Source organism: Lynx canadensis, chromosome A3 (assembly GCF_007474595.2).
Source record: "Lynx canadensis isolate LIC74 chromosome A3, mLynCan4.pri.v2, whole genome shotgun sequence".
Lineage (NCBI taxonomy): Eukaryota > Metazoa > Chordata > Mammalia > Carnivora > Felidae > Lynx > Lynx canadensis.
In genome coordinates, this window is record NC_044305.1 from 109,735,037 (window position 1) to 109,748,118 (window position 13,082).

The 13,082-nt window shown below is 39.2% G+C and overlaps 2 protein-coding genes across 4 annotated transcripts in view; one reads left to right on the plus strand and one right to left on the minus strand.

Moving 5' to 3' along the window:
• PRKD3 (protein kinase D3) overlaps positions 1 to 3,648 on the plus strand; it is an 89,065-nt gene extending 85,417 nt beyond the window's left edge. For both annotated transcript variants that reach the window (XM_030311294.2, XM_030311295.1), the window contains exon 19: positions 754 to 3,648. In XM_030311294.2, the coding sequence (XP_030167154.1) occupies positions 754 to 927 (174 nt within the window). In that variant the 3' untranslated portion in view covers positions 928 to 3,648. The remainder of the gene's footprint in view (positions 1 to 753) is intronic.
• NDUFAF7 (NADH:ubiquinone oxidoreductase complex assembly factor 7) overlaps positions 700 to 13,082 on the minus strand; it is a 28,893-nt gene continuing 16,510 nt past the window's right edge. For both annotated transcript variants that reach the window (XM_030311299.1, XM_030311300.1), the window contains 7 exons: positions 11,452 to 11,665; positions 10,553 to 10,611; positions 9,532 to 9,642; positions 6,738 to 6,881; positions 6,165 to 6,338; positions 5,140 to 5,429; positions 700 to 1,015 (listed from right to left, as the gene is read on the minus strand). In XM_030311299.1, the coding sequence (XP_030167159.1) occupies positions 5,217 to 5,429; positions 6,165 to 6,338; positions 6,738 to 6,881; positions 9,532 to 9,642; positions 10,553 to 10,611; positions 11,452 to 11,665 (915 nt within the window). In that variant the 3' untranslated portion in view covers positions 700 to 1,015; positions 5,140 to 5,216. The remainder of the gene's footprint in view (positions 1,016 to 5,139; positions 5,430 to 6,164; positions 6,339 to 6,737; positions 6,882 to 9,531; positions 9,643 to 10,552; positions 10,612 to 11,451; positions 11,666 to 13,082) is intronic.

Consider the following 13,082-nt stretch of genomic DNA (forward strand, 5'->3'; position numbering starts at 1 on the left):
AAATGTTTGGCTCAGGGGCGCCTGGGTGGCTCAGTCGGTTGAGCATCCGACTTCGGCTCAGGTCATGATCTTGCAGTCTGTGAGTTGAAGCCCCACATCGGGCTCTGTGCTGACAGCTCAGAGCCTGGAGCCTGCTTTAGATTCTGTGCCTCCCCCTCTCTCTGCCCCTCCCCCACTCATGCTCTGTCTCTCTCTCTCTCTCTCTGTCAAAAATAAACATTTAAAAAAATAAAATAAAATAAAAACGTTTGGCTTAATTCCCCCAAAAGCTATTGCATAGATTTCTTAAAAGGAACCCCCGAGCTTCAGAGTAAAGAGAAACTTTAGAACTACTCTAAAGGGGACTGGGGTGGAGGTTGGCAGGTAGAATTAACTTCAAAACAAATGCACAGTTGCAGTGATTATTAAATTATCCTGATAGTAGATTCTAAGTACTTTCCCCTATTTTGAGGAGTAAGGTGGGGCATAAGGTCAGAATTTAGAACAGAATGTTTTAGTGATTATTATTAGCCACCTCAGAAGCCCCAGGCAGTTTTGTTTTAGTTTTAGTTTTAGAAACTAGTTACTTCCTTCATTAGAGACTCTAAATTTGAAAAAGTATCTTAACATTGCTAATTTAAAATATTACGAACGGAACTTACTGTATAGCAAGTACTCATAGTAGAGACTGTCAATTTTGCAGCTATGGGGTTAGGAAAAAAAAGTTCAACGTATTTTATTTCTTTTATAGTTTATAATTCCATTTTTTTCTAGGACTATCAGACTTGGCTTGACCTTAGAGAATTTGAAACTCGCATTGGTGAACGTTACATTACGCACGAAAGTGACGATGCCCGCTGGGAAATACATGCATACACCCACAATCTTGTGTACCCAAAGCACTTCATTATGGCTCCCAATCCAGATGATATGGAAGAAGATCCTTAGTTGTCAATGAGCTAACGTCAGTAAGGAAGGATTTCACATTATGGACTGATACTTTGCCGCACAACTGTTGTTCTTTGTAGGTTATCATCTGCAAGGATGCGAAGATACGGGGAAATGTGATAAGGAATCCGTGACACCAATACTGTAGTTCATCGTGAGAAGGTACAAGAGGAGAAACTGAGTAATAAGAACACGTAACGGAACCAAGATGAAGCTTTTCATAAATTTTTATAGCATAAGCAATGACTGGTTTTTATATTTTTTTCCTAATCCTTCACTTTAATACTATAGTGGCATTTAATTTATCTTCCCTTTCCTGTTACATTATTTTTTAAAAAGGAGAAAAAGGCAGGCTTAGAGTCCAGCCATTGTATAGCTTGACCAAATCACAGAAGAGTTTTAAAGTTGATTACTAAATAGGTTTGCATTTAAAGAGAACTGAAGAAGGGCTCCCAGCATGCGATTTCCTGTGAGAACTCTAAATATTTGACCACAGAGGCATTGAGGGGGTTTTCCTGCATGCCTAGAAGAGGAGCTCTAGACTCTTGTACCTTTTTCTTTTTCTTTTTCTTTAGGTCAGTTGACTCCAAAACAGTGATCCCTAACATTTTGGAGTTGAAATTCTTAACGTGCTCTCTACAAGATAGAAATTAAGTTGTCACCTTTTGTGAGTATATTGGAAGGCCCTCTAAGATAATTTTGGGGTCAAACGATACTACAAACCTGGGGGGAGAACCCACTGGTCTAAGTGCGGAGGTAGTAAGGATGTCTTTTCGGAGCCCAGCCCCCCTATTGCGTACTCGAACTCCCGTATCTGTGACCCACAGCTCTGTGACACCATGGTTGGTTTCTGACATTTAGTAGGTTTAGGTGGGAACTTTCATTACACAGTTTATCTTTACACAGAGTTGAATAATTTGAGGAAGAAAATTACTAAAAGTAAGGCCAGTGCAGGATCAGTTAATGCTGCAGGAAACAGCAAAGAGCGTATCCAGTTTTTCTTCCCTTAATTTATTGGAAGGTTTTACAGATATCCAGAATGTTTGTAAATCAATCATCTCAAGCAGTTTGGGAGAGTGGGTGGGGTAGAGCATGAAACACTTATTCTTTCATCTGCTCTACTGATCACGTAGCCCTGCCCTTATAAATTGTGGGGGAGGGGGGTTGTTTTGTTTTTTTACATTTCAGCACTGGCAACCAGCTAACGAAATGTTTTTCTACTCAGATATAATATTTAAGAGGTTAGATTTTTCCATAGCTTTTAACAAGTTACTAATAGTCCCCCCACCCCGCCCCCGGCAAAAAAGTTCAAGATCTAGCACCACCCACTTATTAAAAAACTAGCGGCTTTTTGTTTTTTCACTCCTCAGTAATCACTGTAAGTTTTTTTCCTACAAAAAGAGCAACAAAAGATTGGGAGTCAGAAAATCCAGTCTTTTACGTCTTGGCTCCAATCTGTCTAAGCCTCAAGTTCCTCATCAGTCTAAAAAACGAAGATTATAACCCTTGCCTCTATTTTCCTCACAGTGTTGTGATGATCAGATTTAGAAGAACATATCCATATTCAATAAACTAAAAACCATAAAAGCGTTAACTATCACTGCCCACTGAATTTGAGGTGGCAAAGGAAAAGAATGTCCCTGTATACAGTGTAAGAGAGGGTCTTAAGAGATCCCTGAAGCTACTCCCTTACCTAGGACTAAAATTACTGTGGAGATAGTAGCAAACGTGGTTCCCATGCTTTCAACTCAACATGTCTTTAGTTCCCCTCATGACAGCCACGAGGGGGAGTACGTTATGGACTCCATCTCACAGATAAGGAAACTGAGGCACAGGAAAATTAAGTACCTAGATGCTGGAGGTCACAGTTGGTATGTGGATTTGAACTCAGGCAGTGTGGCTCTAGTCCCTTTCCTCCCTCCTAACCATGTTGCTGCACTGCCTCCCATAAACCTCTCCAGGAAACATTCCACAGTGTCTCCTGGTATTTTCTTCTCCTACAGGAGTTTAAAAAATTAATCCAAATTAATTTCACAAAACCTTTTAGAACTATAATTTCCCTGTGGGAAAGGATGGCTTCCCAAATGTGTCCAAACTAAGTCTGTTTATATCAATGTGCTAAAATGGAGTAGTTCTAAGTCACTAGGCACCCTATTGTGGTTTTACTACAGAAGGTGAATATTAACTGGAATGGTTTGCTCTACTTATGTAATCAAACTACAAGCCATGAAATTAATTGCACTCTTTGTGTCTGTGTTGTTGAATGCAAAGAAGTTTTCTTTAAAAATTTGTAAAGGCACTGTCAGATAATTTGGAGTAATTTACTCCAGATACTGTATAACCTGCATAACCTTCTTGTCTTGAAGTTGTTTTTGTATAAGAAATAATTGTTAGAAACATTTGGTAATGTACAAAGTAGTCTATAATGACACTGTTCAGTACATTTTTATATTTTTTGTTACATCCCACTTTTGTAAATATCCTCAAAGAAACCTGATAATAAAATGTATTTCCATATCACCATACTTTTCTATGTGAAAACCTGAGCTTATCTCTAGTAGAGGTATCCAAAGAAAATTTTACTAGATTGTGTTGTTTTCCCAGGCCTTGGTAAAAGAACTATTTTGGAAATAGTATTTGTAAATGGAACTAATGCTATATTTAAAACACTGATTTTTTTTTTTTAACTACCTAAAATAAAAAACTCATTATTTCAATTTATATGAAATCTGAGGTAATTATCTGGAGGTCTCATTTCTTGGAATGAAAGTTTAGAGTAATTACAACTACAGATTTTTCGGGAACTATCATCAAATAGTCAACTACTGCCACTGCTAGAAGACTTACCATTCAAAGTAAATGTTCTGAGTTTTAAGATACAAGGCATTGCCTGATTCCTCCCATTAAATATAAAACTACTAGATAATTGAGAGGGGCCAATATGAGGCATTTTCACCTTCCACATTCTCCCAACCAAGTTTTTGAGAAAAGAAAATGCGGGGAAAAAAGAAATAAGGGTGGCTATGAATGGCCCAAGGCTGGGCAGTACGGGAAAAATAAGGCCTCCATCTTCATTTTAAGAGTGAGATTCAGAATGTTAGTCCTGTTCTGAGGGAAGCAGGAGAAGCAATAAAAAACCAAGGGTTGATCACTCCGCCAGCAAACTTCGAATACGGTTAAGCTGTAAGTTCAAAACATGGCTGGTATTCTTTTCCTTTAATCTCATAGGGTAAAAAATTTTAAATACCACAAAGGAGAATGAATTTCTACCCCTCAAACCCACTTCCATGTTGGGGTTTTTGTTTTTGTTTTGAGTGAGCGAGCACGTGTGCACATACAGCAGAGGAGGGGCAGGAGGATGGAGAGAAACTTAAGCAGGCACCATTCTCGGCGCAGAGCCTGACGAGTTCTGGCTCACCACCGTGCGAGCAGGACTTGAGCCAAAATCAAGAGCCAGAGAGGCTACGTTGGCGTATTTGATAGTAATTACTGGCATCCTTTCCTCACTTTTTATATATAAGTAACTATCACAGAAAACCACCAGTCTGCATTATTAATTTCTATGAAATTAAGCATTTCTTTAAATGCAGCTTCTCCCCAACAAAAATGGAATCATAACTATAAAACATTTTTACTTGACCACATTTTTCATTTACTACCTTCTTAGAGGTAAGGACATACTACTCTACCTCTTTTTTTAAAAATACTTTATGGATAGTTCTATTTAACCCATCCCCTGTGAAAGGCCACTTAGATTTCCAGTTTTTACTAAACCAATCAGTGTTCATGTTTACTTTTTAAAATAAAAATACAGCAACTAGCCTTATTAATTAAAGGATATTCATTTCAAGGTGCCTGAGTGGCTCAGTTGGTTAAGTGTCCAACTCTTGATACAGCTCAGATCACGATCTCACAGTTGTGGGATCGAGCCCTGCATCAGGCTCTGTCTGCACTGATGGCATGAAGGCCACTTGGGATCCTGTCTCTCCGCCCCTCCCCAGTATGTTCACATGTACGCTCTCTTCCACAAAATAAACTTTAAAAAAATTAAGGATACTCTGTTTCATGGTAACTTGTTTCATTAAGCTGAAAGCACACAATTGTGCCAAAAGCCACACACAACCTTAAAAGATCAATGTTTAGTTGTACTGTATCTAAAATGGGCTATTTTTATTGACTGTGAGACATAAAATACTGCAATATGGATTTTACCTGTGATATATGTGAATGGGTTCCCTTTATTTTGCTTTCTTAGGCAGACTTAGGGGTAAAACGTCCACATTGAGATATCACCTCCAGGCAAGTTCACCAAACCCAGCTACAGGTGACGGAGAAGGTTTTGACTGACACACATTCATCGGATGGCTTCCACCATGAAGTCTCTGATGAGGTAGCAAGGCAAAAAAGTGAAATCTTTCTCCCATCTTCTTAGGATTCATCAACATATCATACCCCTGAAGTAACTGCTGCCTGGATGGCTCATCTGATTTGTCTGCAAGAACCTGAAAGGAAAAACTTCTTAGAAGAAATAACCAGAAGGATTCCTAGTTACATGCAGCAAAACTCATGACTGTTAGCCACTCAGTAAAGCACTACTTAAGACGGGATTTCTGATCACCTGCCTCAAGAGTCATGGGGTGCTCACTAAAAGCCCAGGTTGCTGGGGCGCCGGGGTGGCTCAGTCGGTTAAGCGTCCAACTTTCGATTTTGGCTCAGGTCATGAGATCGAGTCCCGTGTCAGACTCTACACTGAGCATGGAGCCTAGGATTTTCTCTCCCTCTCCCTCTACTCTCTCTCATAATAAAATAAAAAATAAAAATTACTGGGGGAGCGGGGGGAACGTAGGTTGCCAAGACCCAAACCTGTGGATTTGTAGGTTTAGCAAATATTCCCAGGTGGTTTGATCTACCGATAAACACAGTCAAGTTTTCTTAACAAACACGAACACCATTTGGAAGTCTTAATTCTACCTCACACGGAGACACAGGAACTTACAAGGCTCCCCCGCCACAACAGGCGATCTGGTTCCACCATACCCTACAATAGCAATACCAAGCATCTGGCTAACAATAGGAGCGCTGAGGCCAGACGTACTTATTATTTTAAAGGTTTTTTTTGAAATACTACAAAATTTTTTGTTTCAACTTTTTATTTGAATCCCAGTTAGTTAACACATAGTGTAACATTAGAAATACTACAAAACTGAAATATTTAAGATAGTGAAATAAATCATTACCTTCAGCCGGACATCAATGCCCATGTTTTTTAAAAACGTCTGTTGTTTTATTGGACCCAGAGAAGCTACTTTTCCCTCTGCCATTCTGCGCAAATAACTGAAGTCCACATCAGCTGTTAGGTCTGCAGTTCCCGGGGCGATAAGGACATCATGAAGCTTATGGCCACAAAACCCCTTGAAAATAATTTTAAATGATGAATTTTTGTCCTTTTGTGGTTATCAAGATTAAGGAAATGCTATCATTTTAGTACATTTTACATAACAGCTGTTAAAAACGTAGCCTGAATCAGTGGTTTCCAAACTCCTAAAACCGCACCCTTTCTTCAATGAGATGCTATGTGGAAAACCCAATATAAAGTGCCGCCTGGAGTGCCTGAAGATGCTGCCCACAGTGATGGAATAGAGAAGGAATTACAATACTATAAATGAATATTCATGACAAAATAATGTGATATTACAATGCTAGCCACTGTAGAAGCCAAAGATAAAGATCTTCAATGAGTTTCAAACCCAAAAACTTAATAGAGCACGCCAATTAACTTTTGAGAAGTCATCTTGCTGAATTATACGTACTCTGAAGGTGTCTGTCTTAGTCCCATCATGACCATAATCGGCAATCAGCGCAGCCCCTCCAGTCAGCGCAATGCGTTGAGAAAGTTCCTGAATAATTACACCAGCTTCAGGACACACTTCCACGTGATCCCTCGTTTCATCACTCTGGTAAAGGAACAGCTGCATCAAAATGCATCACTGAAAAGAACGGTTTCCTTGGGGTTTTTCTATAATGAGCATTTCTTGGTTACAATACACTCCTCCTCAATACGCATTATGTTGTCCACACTCAACTTTCCACATGACGTCCTCTTTATTATATGGAACTCCCTAGTGCTTTGATGCCGTCCACTAAGTTTACAAAGATATTTTAATTTTAATCCCTCTTATAAAAAGGCATATGCCTCCCAAACCCCTAGATGGCTGGTTCATTATAGTTTTATTTATGGTGATATTATGCTCGTAATTCATATAAATATATTCCCCTGGGCTGAATGCATGGGAAAGGAATTTTTGTCTGCCTAGAATAGTGCCTGGCAAATAACAGATGCTCTAAAATTTGTGCTGAAAGAACAAATGATAATAAATCCAATATAACAAGATAGACCCTAGCAAGTAAGTATGTTTTGATACCTTCTTTTAGGGCAAAAGATACTCCAATGATATGCCCTCTGTCTAGAAACCTCAGCTCATGACCTTGTACCTGAGGCCATAATTTCCCAAGATATTCAACTATTTACTAAGGGTCCTTAATAAGTGCCTAACAGTCTAGATGATTCTTTTAATGTTTATTTATTTTAGTGCCCATTAGTCTAAAAAGTGAAATGACAGTATTAGAACTTGTCAACTTGACTAGTATATATGACATTACACTAACTCCTGAGAAAATGGGAAAAAGCGTTGGTCTTTATTATGAAAACCTGCATTAACTTTTGCTCCTTCCTAATATACTCTTAAAAATGAAGTTTTGGGGTGCCTGGGTGGCTCAGTCAGTTAGGCCCACGTCATGATCCTGCACTTCTTGGGTTTGAGCCCCACGTTGGGCTCTGTGCTGACAGCTCAGAGCCTGGAGCCTGCTTCAGATTCTGTGTCTCCCTCTCCCTCTGCCTCTGCCCCTCCCCTGCTTGTACTCTGTCTCCCAAAAATAAATAAATATTAAAAAAAAAAAAAATGAAGTACTGACCTGCCCTGATCTTGCTTCTAATGGCACAGAGCTAACAGGTATGGAGTAACACACACTTAGCAATTGAGTCTCTGCTCTTCGTACTGCTTACTAGAAACAAGTTACTTCAACTTGCAGAGTGCTTCCTCATCATGTACACACAAGGCTTATCGTGAGGCTTAAATCAAACAATAAAGCACTTAGCCCCCAGCCTTATTATTTTTTTAATGTTTATTTTTTTTTTTTTTCAACGTTTATTTATTTTTGGGACAGAGAGAGACAGAGCATGAACGGGGGAGGGGCAGAGAGAGAGGGAGACACAGAATCGGAAACAGGCTCCAGGCTCTGAGTCATCAGCCCAGAGCCTGACGCGGGGCTCGAACTCACGGACCGTGAGATCGTGACCTGGCTGAAGTCGGACGCTTAACCGACTGCGCCACCCAGGCTCCCTTTAATGTTTATTTTTGAGAGAGAGAGAGAGAGAGAGAGAGAGCACGCGCCCACACACGAGTCGGGGAGGGGCAGAGAGAGAGGGAGACACAGAATCGGAAGCAGGCTCCAGGCTCTGAGCTGTCAGCACAGAACCCAACACGGGGCTTGAACTCATGAAGTGCAAGATCATGACCTGAACTGAAGTTGGACACTTAACCAACTGAGCCACCCAGGTGCCCCATCCCCCAGCTTTATAAAATACATTACTGTGGTTGAACTGTAACCCCATGAGATTAGCCACTTCAGGCATAAACTGACACCTCGGGGTGCTGTGGTGACATACCTACCATCTTCGACCACTCTTCAAGATGGCAGATTCTGTCACCATTTGCCCCATTCAAATGAGAGGGAAAGTCATCGCTCCCTCTCTCGTGAGTACCACTCACTCAAGTCAAGAACTGAAAACAATTGTATCTCCCAGGAGCAGGGGGTTAGCTCTTGGTAGCTATGAATTTGCTTCTCACTCAGGTAAAACTGGGAAGCTAGAATATGAAAAAACAGAAATGCCCCCAAGCACTCAGGTTGCTATTTGAATTTAATTATGCTCTGGAAAAAAACAAAACAAAACTTAATTGATAGGTTCATGTTTAAAAGCTCCTGTGATTTTGAAACAAGTAACTTCTGAGGAAAAAGTACTTAGTTATGGCCCAAAAAGTAGACCTTTTTACAACATGCAATCCAAAACCTAAACGTTCCTCACAAGTATAGGGTTTTTTGAACCCTAAACACAAGAATGGCTCTTGTGATTACTCCTTGAGGGCAAAAGCAGCAGCAGCACATGAACCATTTTGGCAGTGTAGAATGAAGCTTCCATAATCGTTTGAGAATTAAATGAGAAAATACAGAGTCACATATACAAAGTACTCATTAAACAGTTGTTGCATTACTGTACCATCAGGTAGGCAATACTATCACCGCGTGGTAGGGAAGTGAGTGAAGGGAGAAGGTGAAGAAGAACTTGCAGAGTAAGTGCTTACTAACTTCCCTGTTACGTCAAGGTCACGCACCCAAGAAAGGATTTTACCCCAGGCTCCTGACTCGATAGCCTCTGTACTTCCCACTCATAAAATGCACCGCATATGTTATGAGCAAATCTCTCCTGGCCCCTGTAAAGCAGTAACTCAGAAAACAAGACTATGAAGATTCGCGTGGTATTCCTACTTGTATGAAGACTTCCGCTGGGGTGACACAAGGCGCCAAAACAAACCGCAGTTTATCAGAAGCTTGGGGATCAATATCGATGAATACTTCTCGCCATCCTTGCGGAGTTTTCTAAACACAAAATAACACATAAAAACTAATTCTTACAAGTTTTTTCCTCAAAACTGCCTCCCCAAAATAACTATTAATTCTCTCCTGCCATATACAAGATAGATGACTAACATTTACAAAGGATTTTACCACTTAAGATCACTTGAAGGCATTACTTCAATTCCTTCAAACAGTAAGACGGACAGATGAAAACTACTAGTATTGGTTAGATAAGTGATGGAGCTGAAGATAAACTAAGCAGCATGGAAAGTGCCCCCTAACATGGAAAACAGACTCTGAAGGACTAATCAAAAGCTTTTGTTAACAAATCAATGCATGCTCTTAGCCTTAAAAATTACCAGGACACATACATTACCACCAAATCTTAAGTCTGCTCACTTCAGTTTCAATGAGGAAAAATTTTAATCTTTGGATATCAAAACTATTGGCTAAAACGTAATCCTTCCTTGTAATAAAGCCATTTACCATGTTATATTCTCACCTATCTTTGTCCTTGGAAAAATAAGCTTTTTTATTGAAATTCAAATTAGTTAACATACAGTGTAATCTTGACTTCAGGAGTAGATTCCAGTGATTCATCTCTTACCTATGGCACCCAGTGCTCATCCCAAAATGTGCCCTCCTTACTGCCCATCCCCGATTTAACCCATCCCCCCCCACCTCCCCTCCAGCAACCCTCCATTTGTTCTCTGTGTTTAAGAGTCTCTTATGGGAAATAAACATTCTTAATAGTTATCCTAAGACAATTAAGATTCTACTTAACCGTTTACTTTTGCTTTTCAATTATTTATATTCATCAGAATTCCAAACAGAGTTAACTTTAACAGTAATCAAATACCATTCACGTTTATTCTTCCAACATAAGCCCCTTTGTTATTCAATTATAAATATGACTTTATCCCATCAATACCTGAAACTTATGCACAGGAAGAACATCAAAAAATTCATGCGCGAGATAAAAGCTGTACCCTATTTAAAAACAGAAGGAAAAAATAGTTTCAGCATTAGCGCAATATCTAATCGTTCTTTTGAACATCAACAAAAGAAAGCGCCTAGCGGATCGAGTAGGAACCTGAGGTGGCTTCCACAACCATCACTACCAGAGAATCATCCACGTCAGGCACTGCTTCGCCTACTCTGAGAACACGCTCAAGACCAATTACTACCGTCCTCATTTTCCACATATCCGGACCCGACGGCCAAAACATCCCAATTATCAATTTAACCCTTTATTCATCACAGGGCATGAAAGAAATCAGAACCCAAATTTGTTAGCTAAAAGAGGCTTTGAACTTCCTAAAATCATCTGAGACAGCTGAGCCCAGGACTCGCCGAGGTGGCTTGCCAAGGTCAGACCACCACTTTAGGTGGGAGCAGAGGTCCATCAACATAGTGGATGGTCCCTGCCGAGTGCAGGGATTTTCCCACCTCTCTGAAGGTAAGCAAGGATGTTCAAAAGATGAGACAGTTAAACTCAAACCACCTAACTCTGCTTCCATCAGTCCCCACCGCCTTGGACTGCCTCAGCGTCAGTGCTATCTTAGGGGTCAGGAAAAACTTAAAGGTACAATAGGGATCTATCTACATTTTTGCGCAAAACCATATGAAAGGCATTTCTCCTTATTATTAGGCATGTTATTTTTTTAATACAATGCTACTTTCTAGAAACAAATTTGCTATTCCCTATGAGTAAGGGTCCTGGTGGCATCGCGTCAACGTACTATAGTGCTCTACACGTTTATAGTCGCCTATCATCGCTGGGATGGGTGGTAATCAAAATTAGCTCATCATGCAGTGTAAACTAATTACCTTTTGGAACATCTTGCAGATCTCGGTACCAGGAAATTGGAATCCCAGATTTAGTAACACCTTTCATATACGCGGGGGATCCAGGATTTCGCTCTAGAGGGACCTTCTCTTCAGTCAGTGTTAATGCTTGAATCTCACTCAGTTTTTCGCTCACCTCTACCAGATGTATTGAAATGTCACAGTTTTTCAGCACAGATCCCAGCTGACTGAATACCTAAATACAAAAAGAAAGAAAAAAATGGCAAAATACAATGTGTTGAGTAGATTTTAGGTTTTCTAACCATTTCCCTTAACACTTTGCTCATGTCACAGAAGTAAAATTTGGTTTCAGAGGAACTTCACACAAGCCACTCTCCAGCAGTCCGTGAGATTCATAAGCTATCAGTTATTACAGTCTACATGAAAGACAAACAATGCACAATTTGGTTTCCTAATGAGAAAAATTAGAATTAAGACTAACAAACAAACATTAAAGATTTAGCATCCAGTAAATAATCAGACTAGGGAGTCTAAAGAGAGAACAAAAACATGAAATGTATATATCCCCCTGATTTTATGAAGCTGCTATGTCTATGAAATAATCTCATGTTTGAGATGTTTCAACTGTGTTCTCAGGAAATCAAATTCGAAGGGCACTAAAAACTTGACAGTTTAACTTCGCAGTTCTTTCAATTTTTAATTTTTTTTAGCCACACACATTTATAACTGTTGTAAACATGAAGAAAAAAGGAGTATACTGATATTTTATCAATATCTCAATGCTAAAAATTCAATGCCAAGGCATAAAGTACACCAATAGTATTTTTCATTTGAATGTAATTTTCACTGCTGATTTGCCTCCTATTTTTGAGATCTGAATAAGCAGGTATAGGCTAATAATAAGACAATTTTTCCAAATTTCGTTTGGAAATGAAACTACAAATGGAAAACTTCCCAAGAGAAAAATCCTTCAGAAATTATGATCAAAAAATGAAAACAAGTCCGTAATTATGTCTTTGTCCATTTTCTTAACATTCTTTTAAATTCTTTAGCTTTTTAAAGTTCTTAGGACTTGATCTAAAGAAGCATCCTGTATGCATTTTAAGAGCTGTGGGCTTGATTTTTATTGTACCTGAAACAAGACAATATTATTTGAGAACCTTATTAAGTATTTTGTATTCAAATGGCTTTGCCAATTTAAAGCGATAAAATAGAACACTGGAAACCTAAAACAGTGGTTCATTTCTTTTACCCCCAAATATGATATATTCAGGATTATCTGTCAGATGTTATACGTTTTTAAAAATCCTTTGATTCCAAATTTCAAGCAAAAATCATACTGCATCAAGACATTCAAATGTATACTGAATATGTGTTTTTGTTTTTAAAAGCCTAATGGATTCCAAAACAGTGTAACTACAAAAGTTTAACAAACACAATTACTTATCACGTACTATAAACAATATTCCTCCTCTTTAGTGTTTTTACAAAACATTAGGTAGAGTGCTAGAAACAACAATACATGGAAAGATACTGCATCTTTGGTTAAAGTGACACGACCCTTCCCTTCGAAAACGTGTCCTCCCTCACCCTCAGATGCCACCACCATCATTTCCTGCTCTTTCTTTATAAATGTTCCCAATTGCATTTGT